Source organism: Rosa chinensis, chromosome 7, assembly GCF_002994745.2.
Source record: "Rosa chinensis cultivar Old Blush chromosome 7, RchiOBHm-V2, whole genome shotgun sequence".
NCBI classification, from domain to species: domain Eukaryota; kingdom Viridiplantae; phylum Streptophyta; class Magnoliopsida; order Rosales; family Rosaceae; genus Rosa; species Rosa chinensis.
The window spans coordinates 30,362,263-30,377,804 of record NC_037094.1 but is presented as its reverse complement, the minus strand read 5'-3'; the positions used below and the strand labels follow the sequence as shown (position 1 = coordinate 30,377,804).

Below are 15,542 nucleotides of genomic sequence, written 5' to 3'. Positions count from 1 at the left end.
TATTAAAACAGATGGAAGAGAGAGAAAAGGGAAAGAAAAAAAAAAAAAAAAAAAAGAGAGAGAGAGCACGGGTAGAACCCAAGTCACCCCCCTCCCCCTTTTTTCTTTTCTTTTCGCCGTCGCACTCCTCCGGCAAATTCGTCGCCGTCCGGCCACCCCAAGACGCATCGTTGGGCACGGCGTGATCCTCTCTTCCTTCTCCTTCTAGCTATGTAAGTATTTCACCTTGGGTAGCTTTGGTTTTGGAGATATGAGGAGAATTGCAGAAATGGAAAAAAAATGGATTTTTGCTTTGATCTCAGTTTTCCGGCGATTTCCGGTCGAATTTCTTTGGGTTTTGGTTGTTGGGGAAGTACTGAATGTATTCCTAACCTTGTTGCAGCTCGTTTTGATCGGTGGAGGAAGATTTGAAGGTGTTTGAGACTGTGAACAGTACCGTGAACAGTAACTCTCGAATTCTTGGGTTCTTGTTTGATTTTTCTGGATATTCCTACTTGAATTTGGTTGTTGTTGCAGGTTTAGAGATAGTTGTGTGGGTTATGAAGTTGATTTTGGAATAAATGGGTTGATTGGAATTGAATTTAATCTTTAAGTTTGTGTTAAATTTGAAATTGTTGGATATTGAGGTTTTGTTGGTTTTGGATTGTTGAACATGGTTGTTGGATTTGTCATGTTGGTAGTGTTGGGTGAATTCTCTTGTTAAAGGACTATTGTGAATTATTTGTTAGGTAGTAGAGTGAATTTGAGAAGGTGGAGTTGGAATCGTGAATTAGAAAAAGGGAAAAATTAAGAATGATTGTGGAAATTTTTGGAAGGATTTATATTATCGATTGGTGGTAATTTGTGATGAAGGAGGTGAGATTAAATTGATTTAGTTATCGAAAGGTTCTTGTGAAGATTTAAATTACGTGAAGTCCTTGATCGATTGAGAATCGAATTAAAAATCAGTTGAGTAGTTTGAGTTAGAGGGCATTGAGATTTTAAGGAATTATAGAATTAATCCCAAATTAAAGTGTGGGAGTTTTATAACAATTTGTGAATAACGGATGCTTATTCCGAGGGAAATGAGTTGTTTTTTAGAGTATTTCCTTATTATGGTTAATTATATCCATGCAATTGTGACAGGAAGTACTGAGCCCTCGAGCGAGGAGGACACAGGCAGGCAGCAGGGTTAGCTGCGGGATTCACTTGTGAGTGGACCTTTATTTTTATTTAAATAATGCATGCAGCATGGTATTAAGTTTTGAAATGTGATTTTATGGAAAGAAAAGGATTAAAAAGGAAACAGTTGACAAGGAGGCCAGTTTGGCGCATGCGTATCTTACCTAGTTGGCAGACCCTTCTAGGTAATAGTCTGGTTGGCAGTCCCTTCCAGACTACAGCTCGGTTGGCAGTCCCATCCGATGCGTCATCTGGTTGGCAGTCCCTTCCAGATGACTTGAGGTAGTTAGTCGGCAGTCCCGTCTATTACATGTGGCTAGTTGGCAGTCCCAACTAATCACCGCCTCCTACTCCGGTTGGCAGTCCCTCCCGATGCGTCATCGGGTGGCAGTCCCTCCCCGATGGCATAAGATGCCTAGGAAGCAGTCCTTCCTAGCCATCAAATGAGTTTCATGGAAAAAGGATTGAGTTGGAACTTCATAGGGTTCAGCTGCATGATGGTTTTGTTAAAAAGAGAAATGGGGAAGCATACCATAAATTATTTTGATTCTAGTTTCGGTTTTGTCCACTCACTCTAATGGATTTTATATGTTTTCCCCTGGGCCCTTCGTTTTCAAATGCCCAGATTTCAAATTAGCAGAGATTGCGTCCAGGCTCAAGGACTTTGGGAATCAGCGCTTCCGTTTTTGTCTGTAGGTTATTACTTAACCTACCTTGTATGATATCGGCTTAGTTTTAGTGTTGCTCTGATAAGCCTTTTCTTTTGATTTTGATGGATGTTGTTGTTCCAATTGTGGTTGCTTACGGAGGTTATATTGGGATTTGAACTTTCCGGATGTAATATATGTGCTTGGATTGTAAATATGATATTGTAGGTTGAGTAGAAGTTAATGTTGTAATCATATCCAGGTTTGTGAAATTTTTGGGTAGCCCATATTTAGGGGAGGTTCTGCCGAATTTTCGGTAGGATTTCGCTTAATGTGGACCCCGCAGGCTCGTATCCAGGTAATTGGGGTGATTCCTGGGTCGGGTTCTGTCAGTTGGTATCAGAGCACTAGGTTATTAGATTCTGTGGCCGATATCTTCTTATAGTTGTCTTACATGCTTGATAGTATTCAGTACCTCCCGAGTGATGGCCCGACTGCAGCGGTTCCCCATCATATACTCTTCGGTGCTGACGTACCAATCAAGTATGTAAGATAGTTGTTGTTGGTATAAATATCTTGGTGTAACTCAGTTATGGGAATTTCAGGTGGAATGAGACCCGGACGCAGATCTCGTGCTGGCAGGAACCATTCACCCGCTAGTGAGGGTGATGATGAGCATGTTCCTCGTGGGTTGTTACGGACCGTGGAGCGGTTGTTTGAGCGTTTTGCAGCGGCTCTCCCCAATCCTAGGACTGATTATACTGTGGAGCGTGCCAAACGCCATGGGGCGTATACTTTCTCTAGTGCTCCTACGGAGTCCGTAGCAGGAGACTGGATCACCCGCATGGAGAGAGTACTTGAGTCCTTGGGTTGTCCAGCTGCTAGGAGGGTTCCTTTGGCTATTGACCTCCTAGACGGGGATGCATGGCTTTGGTGGCAGGGTACCAGGAATATGGGTTTTGACCCAACCACCATGACTTGGGAAGAGTTCAAAACGGAGTTCTCAAATCGGTACTATAATCAGGCATCCCAGCATCGTCTCCGATTTGAGTTCATGCAGTTGAAGCAGACTGAAGAGATGACCGTGGTTACAGTATGAGGAGCGTTTCATTGCTTTATCTCGGTTTGCCCCTGAGTTGGTGGCGACAGAAAAGTTGAAGGTTGATCAGTTTATCAATGGTCTCATACCTGTATATCGAGATTGGTTGGCGCCTCACGATTATCCGACTTTTAAGTTAGCTGTGGAGGCTGCTATGAGGTGTGAGGCTAGATATCTGGACGGTTCCCGACCTTTGGAGATTGGCGGTCCCAGTCAAGGGCCATCGAAGAGAATTGCCTCTAGTTCGGGTTCTGCATCGTCATCAGGCAGTAGACCGAGCAGTTCAGATTCTAGCTCTCGTCAGCGTTTCAGGGGACGCTTCAGGAGGCCTGGGCAGACAAGTAGGAGACAGTCCAGGGGTGGCACTGCTAGTTCGAGTGGAGGCTTTGGTAGACAGGCGATTCCGAGAGACTATCCCCAGTGTGCTACTTGTGGTAGACACCATGCAGGTCCGTGTCTGGCAGGTGTGGGGACTTGTTACCAGTGTGGCCAGTGGGGTCACTACAGGAGAGAATGCCCTCAGTTGACCCAGGGAGTCTTCACTACTACTAGTCAGAGTATGGGTCAGACCTCTGTGGGTGCTACTAGTTCGGGTTCTCATGGCAGTTTGTCAGGCAGGAACAGCACTCAGCCGGGTCGTGGACAGAGAGGGCGTCCAGTGACCCAGGCCCGTCTTCATGCTATGACCCAGCAGGAGGGTCGCACTGCACCGAACGTCATTATGGGTATGTTAATTGTTTTTGGTCAACCAGCTTTCATTTTGATTGATCCTGGAGCCTCTCACTCCTTTATGTCTAAGAGGTTTTCTTTCTTTGCTAATGTGCCCCCATCTCTCCTACTCGGAGAGTGGCATGTTGTTCTACCATCGGGGGAAAGACATAGAATTGAATGGGTACATCGTTTTTGTGGAGTGTTTGTAGAAGGAGTTTGCTTAGAGGCGGACTTGATTCCATTTGAGTTAGTGGAGTTTGATGTAATCCTCGGGATGGATTTCCTACGGATACATCATGCCTTAGTGGATTGCTTTTGTAGTACTGTATTATTTCGGAGTCCAGGTAAGCCAGTTGTCACCTTTTATGGTGAACGGGAGGTTCTCCCATCTTGCATAATCTTAGCTCTAACTGCTAAGAAGATGTTGAGTAAGGGTTGCCAAGCTTATTTGGCACATGTGGTGAATTCAAATGCCGAAGTTATGGATCTTAGCCAAATTCCTATTGTTGGTGACTATCCTGATGTATTTCCAGAAGAATTACCTGGATTGCCCCCGGTGCGAGAGATAGATTTTACCATTGATTTACTTTCAGGTACAACACCCATCTCTCAAGCACCTTATAGAATGGCACCGGCGGAACTGAAGGAGTTGTATGTACAGTTGCAGGAGTTAACGGATAAGGGATTTATACGACCTAGTGTATCTCCCTGGGGTGCACCTGTGTTGTTTGTGAAGAAGAAAGATGGTACTTTGAGGCTTTGTATTGATTACCGGAAACTAAACAGGGTGACTATAAGGAATAAATATCCCTTGCCCCTCATTGATGATTTGTTTGACCAGTTGAGGGGTGCTAAAGTTTTCTCAAAGATTGATTTGAGGTCTGGTTATCATCAGTTACGGATTAAAGAGGAGGATGTAGCCAAAACTGCTTTTCGATCACGTTATGGTCATTATGAGTTCCTTGTTATGCCTTTTGGGTTGACTAATGCACCCGCTGCTTTCATGGATCTCATGAACAGGGTATTTCGCCCGTATCTTGACCGCTTTGTGATTGTGTTCATTGATGACATACTGGTTTATTCTAAAAGTGAGGAGTTACATGCTGAGCACTTGAATATTGTATTGGAGACTCTACGGCTACACCAATTGTATGCTAAATTCAGTAAGTGTGAGTTTTGGCTTGACCAAGTGACATTCTTGGGTCACGTCATTACAGCTGCTGGTGTTAGTGTTGATCCCCAAAAAGTAGAAGCAGTGTTGAATTGGGAAAGACCTACCAATGTAACGGGAATTCGTAGTTTCTTGGGTCTTGCTGGTTACTATCGACGTTTTGTGCAAAAAATTTCTACAATTGCCGCTCCTCTTACTAAGTTAACGAGAAAGGGTGTCAGATTTGTTTGGTCTGAAAATTGTGAGCGGAGTTTCCAAGAACTTAAGAGTCGGCTGACTAGTGCTCCAATTCTATCCTTGCCTAATGATAGTGGGGAGTATGTAATTTACAGCGATGCCTCTAGACAAGGCTTGGGCTGTGTTTTAATGCAGCATGGTAATGTGATTGCTTATGCTTCCAGACAGTTGAAGCCACATGAGTTGAATTATCCCACACATGATTTAGAGTTGGCAGCTATTGTACTTGCTCTTAAGCTGTGGAGGCATTATCTGTATGGAGCCAGATGTCAGATTTTCACTGACCATAAGAGCCTCAAGTATGTGTTTACACAACCGAATTTAAATTTAAGACAACGAAGATGGATGGAATTGATTGAAGATTATGATTGTACCATTGAGTATCACCCCGGTAAAGCGAATGTGGTGGCGGATGCACTTAGTAGGAACCCATCCGTGACCTTGTCATATTTAAGGGCCACTCGAGTACCCCTATTGTCAGAGTTGAGGTCTACGGGGGGTTGAGTTATCGGTTGATGAGATTGGTACTCTGGTGGCTAGTTTTCATGTGAGACCAGTATTCATTGATAAAATACGGGAAAACCAGCCTCTTGATCCAAGAATTGAAGGGATTAAAGAAGGTGTTCGTGGTGGTTGGCAACTTGAGTTTTCTATTCAAAGAGATGGGACATTGATGTTTGGGAAGAGACTTTGTGTTCCTAACGTTGAAGCACTTAAACGAGAAATACTTGATGAAGCTCATAACTCTGCGTATGCCCTGCATCCTAGTGGTACAAAAATGTATCGGACTCTTAAAGAGTACTATTGGTGGCCAAATATGAAAAGAGAAATTGTAGCTTTTGTGAGTAAATGCCTTGTGTGCCAGCAAGTGAAAGCGGAAAGGCAAAAACCGTCGGGGTTGTTGCAACCTTTGCCAATTCCGGAATGGAAATGGGATCATCTCACCATGGATTTTATTTACAAGTTATCTCGTACGCAGGATGGTAATGATGGTATTTGGGTGATTGTAGATCGACTCACCAAATCAGCTCATTTTCTGGCGGTTAAAGAAACCTTTAGTTTGGATAAACTGGCAAAGTTGTATGTGGACGAAATTGTAAAGCTTCATGGTGTTCCCGAGTCCATTGTTTCTGATCGTGATGCTCGATTCACATCAAAGTTTTGGAGGAAGGTTCACAAATTTATGGGAACAGAATTACAATTTAGCACTGCTTTCCATCCTCAAACTGATGGACAATCTGAGCGGACTATACAGACTTTGGAAGATATGTTGAGGGCTTGTTCTCTACAATTTAAAGGAAGTTGGGATAAGCACTTGGCTTTGATGGAGTTTGCATATAACAACAGTTACCATTCAAGTATTGGTATGGCTCCCTACGAAGCTTTGTATGGGAAACAGTGTAGGACCCCCTTGTGTTGGGATGCAGTGGGAGAAAGACAACTTATTGGTCCTGAGATTATTGAAATCACAACAGATAAAGTTAAAGTGATCAGAGAGAGACTTAAGACGGCCCAAAGCAGACAGAAGAGCTACGCAGATAAACACAGGAAGCATCTTGAATTTCAAGTTGGTGATTGGGTATTTCTGAAGTTATCTCCTTGGAAGGGTGTGGTAAGGTTTGGTAAACGAGGGAAACTAAGTCCGAGATATATTGGTCCCTATGAGATTGTGGAACGAATTGGTCTTGTTGCTTATCGCTTGGCTTTACCTCCACAACTATCTCAAGTACATGATGTTTTCCATGTCTCCATGCTTCGCAAGTACATCACTGATCCTTCACATGTGTTACCAGCTCAACCCATTACACTTACAGAAGATTTAACATATGAAGAAGAACCAGTACAGGTCCTTGATCGTCGTGAGCAAGTACTTCGAAGTAAGATTATATCTTTGGTTAAGGTATTATGGAGGAATCACCTGATTGAAGAAGCTACTTGGGAACCAGAGGATCAAATGAGGCAACAGTATCCACATCTTTTCCTTGACAGGTAAAATTTCGAGGACGAAATTTTATAAGGAGGGGAGATTGTAATGCCTCGTACCTTAAAGTCTTTATTAGTTACTTTTTACCGTGGTTGACCGAGGAGTGACTTTTTCTTTAGTCCGGTAAATTAGAAAATTTATTTGAGATTGTCGTAGAATACGAAAAATCGAGTTCGTGGACACGTAGTTTGTTTAAATTGGATTTATATCGGAAAAGTTATGACCAAAAATAGAAATTTCTATTTTTGGCATGGCTTTTTGTTTGTGAGCTTCTATTTGTGGAAGGAGGGCTTATTAAAACAGACGGAAGAGAGAGAAAAGGGAAAGAAAAAAAAAAAAAGAGAGAGAGAGCACGGGTAGAACCCGAGTCACCCCCCTCCCCCTTTTTTCTTTTCTTTTCGCCGTCGCACTCCTCTGGCAAATTCGTCGCCGTCCGGCCACCCCAAGACGCATCGTTGGGCACGGCGTGATCCTCTCTTCCTTCTCCTTCTAGCTATGTAAGTATTTCACCTTGGGTAGCTTTGGTTTTGGAGATATGAGGAGAATTGCAGAAATGGAAAAAAAATGGATTTTTGCTTTGATCTCAGTTTTCCGGCGATTTCCGGTCGAATTTCTTTGGGTTTTGGTTGTTGGGGAAGTACTGAATGTATTCCTAACCTTGTTGCAGCTCGTTTTGATCGGTGGAGGAAGATTTGAAGGTGTTTGAGACTGTGAACAGTACCGTGAACAGTAACTCTCGAATTCTTGGGTTCTTGTTTGATTTTTCTGGATATTCCTACTTGAATTTGGTTGTTGTTGCAGGTTTAGAGATAGTTGTGTGGGTTATGAAGTTGATTTTGGAATAAATGGGTTGATTGGAATTGAATTTAATCTTTAAGTTTGTGTTAAATTTGAAATTGTTGGATATTGAGGTTTTGTTGGTTTTGGATTGTTGAACATGGTTGTTGGATTTGTCATGTTGGTAGTGTTGGGTGAATTCTCTTGTTAAAGGACTATTGTGAATTATTTGTTAGGTAGTAGAGTGAATTTGAGAAGGTGGAGTTGGAATCGTGAATTAGAAAAAGGGAAAAATTAAGAATGATTGTGGAAATTTTTGGAAGGATTTATATTATCGATTGGTGGTAATTTGTGATGAAGGAGGTGAGATTAAATTGATTTAGTTATCGAAAGGTTCTTGTGAAGATTTAAATTACGTGAAGTCCTTGATCGATTGAGAATCGAATTAAAAATCAGTTGAGTAGTTTGAGTTAGAGGGCATTGAGATTTTAAGGAATTATAGAATTAATCCCAAATTAAAGTGTGGGAGTTTTATAACAATTTGTGAATAACGGATGCTTATTCTGAGGGAAATGAGTTGTTTTTTAGAGTATTTCCTTATTATGGTTAATTATATCCATGCAATTGTGACAGGAAGTACTGAGCCCTCGAGCGAGGAGGACACAGGCAAGCAGCAGGGTTAGCTGCGGGATTCACTTGTGAGTGGACCTTTATTTTTATTTAAATAATGCATGCAGCATGGTATTAAGTTTTGAAATGTGATTTTATGGAAAGAAAAGGATTAAAAAGGAAACAGTTGACAAGGAGGCCAGTTTGGCGCATGCGTATCTTACCTAGTTGGCAGACCCTTCTAGGTAATAGTCTGGTTGGCAGTCCCTTCCAGACTACAGCTCGGTTGGCAGTCCCATCCGATGTGTCATCTGGTTGGCAGTCCCTTCAAGATGACTTGAGGTAGTTAGTCGGCAGTCCCGTCTACTACATGTGGCTAGTTGGCAGTCCCAACTAATCACCGCCTCCTACTCCGGTTGGCAGTCTCTCCCGATGCGTCATCGGGTTGCAGTCCCTCCCCGATGGTATGAGATGCTTAGGAAGCAGTCCTTCCTAGCCATCAAATGAGTTTCATGGAAAAAGGATTGAGTTGGAACTTCATAGGGTTCAGCTGCATGATGGTTTTGTTAAAAAGAGAAATGGGGAAGCATACCATAAATTGTTTTGATTCTAGTTTCGGTTTTGTCCACTCATTCTAATGGATTTTATATGTTTTCCCCTGGACCCTTCGTTTTCAAATGCCCAGATTTCAGATTAGCAGAGATTGCGTCCATGCTCAAGGACTTTGGGAATTAGCGCTTCCATTTTTGTCCGTAGGTTATTACTTAACCTACCTTGTATGATATCGGCTTAGTTTTAGTGTTGCTCTGATAAGCCTTTTCTTTTGATTTTGATGGATGTTGTTGTTCGGATTGTGGTTGCTTACGGAGGTTATATTGGGATTTGAACTTTCCGGATGTAATATATGTGCTTGGATTGTAAATATGATATTGTAGGTTGAGTAGAAGTTAATGTTGTAATCATATCCAGGTTTGTGAAATTTTTGGGTAGCCCATATTTAGGGGATGTTCTGCCGAATTTTCGGTAGGATTTCGCTTAATGTGGGCCCCGCAGGCTCGTATCCAGGTAATTGGGGTGACTCCTGGGTCGGGTCCTGTCAGCCACCCTGCTCCCAATTACCAACAACTCCACTTTCACAAAACACAAAACTCAAAAATACTAATCCCAAAGGTTAATCAGAGCAATACTACTATACACAGGGATATAAAAGAAGAGTAAAGGATCAAGCGATCCTACACTGCGGAAGTAGTGACAACTATGCCTCAAATGTCATGTACGCCCGACCTCCACTAATTCGCCTGCAAACTGGGCATTAGAAACCGAAAGGCCCAGCGGAAAGTAGACGAAAAACGTTAGCGTGAGCGGACAAAAATAAACAATTTAAAGGAAAAAGGATTTCATACTTTCCCACATTTATTCTCTTTAATAATCGATGCATGCAACAATTAGAAAAATATATTTAGCTTTAAATCCAAGAATTCCAAAACGATAAATCGACTAGTCTCGCTAGTCACCACATTCGAAAACTATATCGTAAAACCGAAATCTCATTTCTCAAGAAAATAAGACCAGCCCCGCTGGCTACAGTGAAAATTGGACTAGCCCCGCTAGTCAAGCAACGATAAAATATGGGGAAGAAGTTTCACCATACGAAAGAAGGGAGCCTAAAGAAGGGAGCCTCCCAGGCTCGGGTCGGAGTGTCCCACACTCTGGAGCATCTCATGCTCTGCTCTTACTCACCCACGAACACATAGTAAGCAGGGAGGAGTACTAATAGGCTAGCTAGCAATAAATATGACGACCTAGGTATGGTGGGTTAAAATCATACGAAAATCGAAAAATAGTAAGGCTTCCCCATAAGTCCCGCGAATAAAGAAAACACAGGTACGATTCCCAACCGTACCCGGAAATTCTCGTAGAAAGTCACATAAATCAACAGCGTGTCCCACACGCTAAAAGAATAATTAGATTATCAACAAGGCATTCCCAATGCCAAAACCGAAAGTCGATAAATAAATAGGAAATCACTTCATCGAAATCCCATTTCGAAAATCTTTCCAAAAATCTCAAATCAACGAACAGAAATATACTTAATTCCGGAAATCAACTCGGAAAAATAATTAGTCGAAATTCAACATAAATTATAAATTCGAATCCGAGCACAACAAATTAATATCCGAAATTCACAACCAATAAAAATCATAATTACTTCATGAAAATCATTATTGGAAGCAAATCCACGAGATAAATCGAAATCAAATTCTAAAATCAATTCATATGCTCGGAAAATAATATGTTAATTAAATAAAGCATTAATTCAAGAAAATAAACGCATGCATCATTATTTAAAACAAAAGTCCACTCACAGTACTATTGGGCGACCATGCAAACTAGTTCCTTCATTTAACCGTAGCTCGCGACATTGCCCTGTACACAATTATATTTCCGTAAACGGCAATCCAATAAAATAATTACGAACCTAAACGAAACCTGAAAATCCCTATCTCCATTACTTCTCAAATTCAACCCAAATCTCTCCCACAACACCAATTCCTCAATTAACATATTCCACAACGAAAACGAGGGAAATCCGACGACCGAATTTCCAACAATTCAATCACAAAACTTCAAACTTCGGAAATTCACAAATAATTCCAAACTCCTCCATAATTCACCAAACTTCACATACAAGCTCCACAACAATTATATGATTTAATGGACTAAAAACTGAAATTAAAACAGTGCCCTACACGCCTCCACGCGCCACCCACAGTGGCAGCCCATGCGCCGGCGGCCACCACCTCCGATGGCCACCAAATTTTGGCAGCAGCTTCATCTCAACCATCCAAACAACTTTCTCAACTACAACAATTTCAGAAAGTGACCGAAAGTACCTCAACAATTAAGGAAAAGCTTGAACCCGATTTCGTGAATAGTGACCCAAAGCTTCCCGCCGTCAATTCTTCCTCCCTAGTGAGAATTTCAGCTAGAAGCCTTGAGGGAAGATGATCAGTGACTCGAGGCGCTCCTAATGGACCTGGTTTCACCACCGGAAGTGGCCGAAAAAAGGAGAATTTAGCCAGAGACCAAACTGCTACAGTAACGGTTTTTGGCCAAAATTGATGGTTTTCCGGCCAAATCGCCGTGAACCATGGCCACAGCCGTGTAGAGGAGGAGGAGGCGGTCCTAGCCCAGTCGGTGCTGCATCAATTGGACGCTGGACGGTGAAGAAATCGGAAAAAGAAGAGAAGAAGCCGACGTGAGGGAAAGAGAGATCGGGGAAGAGGAGAGAGGAATGGCTGGGTAGAAATCTGATCTACCCACAGTAAATTCCTATATATATACTAATTACCATAAACAGTAACTTTTGTATTTCGCTTATAACTTTCGTATACGAACTCCGATTTTTACGTACCACATATGCACGCGCTCGGTTTAACGTCATCTACAACTTCCATGAAGAAGATTTTCTCAATTTTGACCCAAACAAAAACCCAAACAAAAAGTCAACTTTTAGGGTCACTAAAAGTATCGAAACAACGTAAAAAGTGAAAGTAGTTGTCTTTTACCATCCAAATGACTAGTAAACAGGTGAATTTAGGTTCGGGACATTACAACTCCAGGATGTTATGCTTCTACTCAAAAGTGTTGCTTAACATTGTTTTTGTTATGGACTGACATGAATGCAAGTATGGATTGATTAAGTTTTCTGTATGAACTCTCTTTGAACTGTTCTTGTTTTTGGTTGTTAAAGCTTAATAAAACACAGAAAACTTAAAGTTATTTTCTTTACAAATTGAGAACTCACATGAATTTTGTTTTGCTCCTTAGATAACTCTTACATGAACTTGAACAGTGTCTTAATGCTAACTGGAACCAACTATAGAGCTTGGGTAGATTCTGTAGAGAACTATATGGGAATGCATGAAAACATAGACTATTGCTTTACTGAGGATAAGCCTGCAGAGTTGAATGAAAAGAGCATCAAGAAAGAAACTGATCTTTACAAGAAGTGGCATAGATCCAATAGAAAGGCTAAGAACCTCATTCGTACCTCCATGTGTAAAACTGTCAGGGGAAGTATAGAGGAGCCTGAGCTAGCATCAATTTTTTTGGAACTCATAGGTGCTAAGTTTAAAGAAAGTGAAAAGGCAGAAGCAGCTAGGCTAACCAAGGAGTTTCATGATTTGAAGTACATGGGTTCAGGGGGAGTTAGAGAGCATATTATGAAGATGATCAATATAAATGGCAGACTCAGGGAGCTCTTGATGGGGGTTAGGGATGAGCAGGTAGTGCATTATGCACTACATTCCTTGCCTAACAGTTTTAGTCATCTTAGGACCAGTTACAACTCTCAAAAGGGAAATTGGACTCTAGATGAACTTATATTCATCTGTGTGGATGAGGAAGCTAGGATCAAGGAAGAAAAAGAACCTGCTACAGCCATAAACCTCATAGAAAAGCCTAAAAGGAAAAAGCCCCAGAACAAGTTGAAGCCTATCAAAGCCATAACTAAGAGTTCAACAGCTACAGTGGCCAAGGAAAACAGGCCATTTAGGTTCAAGTGCTACTTTTGCAAAAGAGTAGGACACATGAAAAAGGACTGCACTGGCTATAAGAATTGGTTAGCCAAAAAGGGTAAGATTTTTTCTAATACTGTTTTTTCCTTAGAAATTAATCTTATAAATGTTGAACCACAGTCTTGGTGGATAGATTCAGGCTCACCTATTCACATTACTAATTCTTTGCAGGGATTCATAAGGAGGAGAATTCCAAAAAGTGATGAAGTGAACCTGTGTGTAGGCAACGGCATGAGAGTGGCAGTCAAGGCTATTGGAACCTTAAAGCTCGATTTAGGATTAGGAAAATTGTTAGTTTTGGACAATGTTTTTTTATGTACCTTCCATGAGAAGGAATTTGGTTTTAGTTTCTCTTTTAGTAAAATCTGGTTGTAGACTTGTTAGGGATAGTAATGGAATTCTTATTTCTAAAAATTCTGTTTAAATTGGTTCTGGTGTTATTATGAATGATTATTTACAGTTAAATTGTTCAATGGCTCAACAAGAAATTTTACTTGTTGAAAATAACACAAACAGTACTAGCACTTTAACAGGTGTTAAAAGAACCAAACTAAATGAAAAGTCTGCATTTTTATGGCATAGAAGGCTCGGCCATGTTTCAAAAGAGAGACTGAAAATTTTGGTGAAAAACAAAATCCTAAATGAACTAGATTTTTCTGATCTAACAGACTGTGTGGAATGCTTTAAGGGAAAAATAACCAATACTAGAAAGAAGACTGCATATAGAAGCCAAAACTTAATCGAACTCATACACACTGATATATGTGGTCCATTTAGGCATCAAACTATCTGTGGAAATGTGTATCTCATCACATTCATTGATGATTTTTCTAGATACAGTTATATTTATCTACTTTCAGAAAAAGCACAAACATTGAAAGCTTTTCAAATCTTTAAGTCTGAGGTAGAAAATCAACTAGAAAAGAAAATCAAAACAGTAAGATCAGATAGAGGTGGTGAGTTCTATGGCAAGTACACTGAATCCGGCTAACAAAAGGGTCCATTTGCCTTATTTTTGCAAGACAATGGAATTAAAGCTCAATATACAACACCCTATAACCCACAACAGAATGGTGTTGCAGAGAGAAAGAATAAGACTCTTTTGAACATGGTTAGATGTATGATGTGTACAACTGGTTTGCCTAAATTTATGTGGGGTGAGGCTTTAAAAACTGCAAATTATATTTGCAACAGGACACCTAGGAAAGCTATAGAAAAGACTACTTTTGAGCTTTGGTGTGGCAGGAAACCTAGTCTTCATCACTGCCATGTTTGGGGATGCCATGCAGAAGCTAGGATTTATAATCCAAGCTTGAATAAACTTGACCCCAAAACTGTTAGTTGCTATTTTATAGGTTATCCAGATAAATCTAAAAGCTATAAATTATATTCTGCTCATCATTCACCTAGAATTTTTGAAACACATCAAGTAAAGTTTCTAAGTGAAAAAATTCACATACAAACCTTGAGGATTTAACCTCAGATTTTGAGGAAATTGTGTCAGATGAGAATATAAGTGTAGCATTTCCTTTAGAACAAGATGTAACTGATCAAGTCACTGGTCGAGTAACTGATCAAGTAGCTGTATCTGGTCAAGTAACTGACCAAGTAACTGATCAAGTACCTGTAACTGGTCAAGTAACTGACCAAGTAACTGATCAAGTACCTGTAGCTCAACTTAATCCTAAACATCCTCAGCCTAGAAGATCACAGAGAGCAAGATAACCAACTTATGGGGGGGAAGAGAGTGACTACATTGTTTATCTGCAAGAAGCAGAAATTGAAATGAACTGTGCAGAGGACAATGATCCAACTACATTTAATCAGGCCATTGAAAGTAGTGAATCTCATCAATGGCAGCTAGTTATGGAAGCAGAAATTGATTCCATGAGCCAAAATGCAGTTTGGGAATTAGTTGAACCTGACCCCAACCAGAAGCCTATAGGTTGTAAATGGGTTTTCAAAACCAAAAGAGATGCAAATGGCAATGTAGAGAGACATAAGGCAAGGCTAGTTGCCAAAGGTTTTACACAGAAGGAGGGCATTGACTTTACTGAGACTTTTTCTCCAGTTTCTACAAAAGACTCTTTTAGGATAATCATGGCTTTAGTGGCTCATTTTGATATGGAGCTGCACCAGATGGATGTTAAAACAGCCTTCTTGAATGGTGAACTAGATGAAGTGATTTATATGAGGCAGCCAGAATGATTTGTACAAGCTGGAAGTGAAAATTTAGTGTGTAAGTTTAGAAAATCAATTTATGGTCTAAAACAAGCTTCTAGACAGTGGTACAAGAAATTTGATTATGTGATTTCTACTTTTGGATTTACAGAAAATCTTGTTGATGAGTGTGTTTACTTGAAGACAGTTGGGAACAATTTTATTTTTCTGGTACTCTATGTGGATGATATACTTTTGGCTAGCAGTAACATTAAACTTCTTAAAGATACCAAGAGTTTTCTGTCAAAGAATTATGACATGAAAGACTTAGGAGAAGCATCTTATGTACTAGGTATTGAGATTAAAAGAGATAGGGCACATAGACTACTTGGTTTGTCTCAACATA

At 40.7% G+C, this 15,542-nt stretch overlaps 1 protein-coding gene across 1 annotated transcript; it reads left to right on the top strand.

Moving 5' to 3' along the window:
- Window positions 1-6,375: 6,375 nt before the first annotated feature.
- Window positions 6,376-7,352, top strand: LOC121050395. The gene has a single exon (XM_040510143.1). It carries the CDS (start codon window positions 6,393-6,395, stop codon window positions 7,017-7,019), a length of 627 nt encoding a protein of 208 aa, XP_040366077.1. The 5' UTR covers window positions 6,376-6,392; the 3' UTR covers window positions 7,020-7,352.
- Window positions 7,353-15,542: the final 8,190 nt, after the last annotated feature.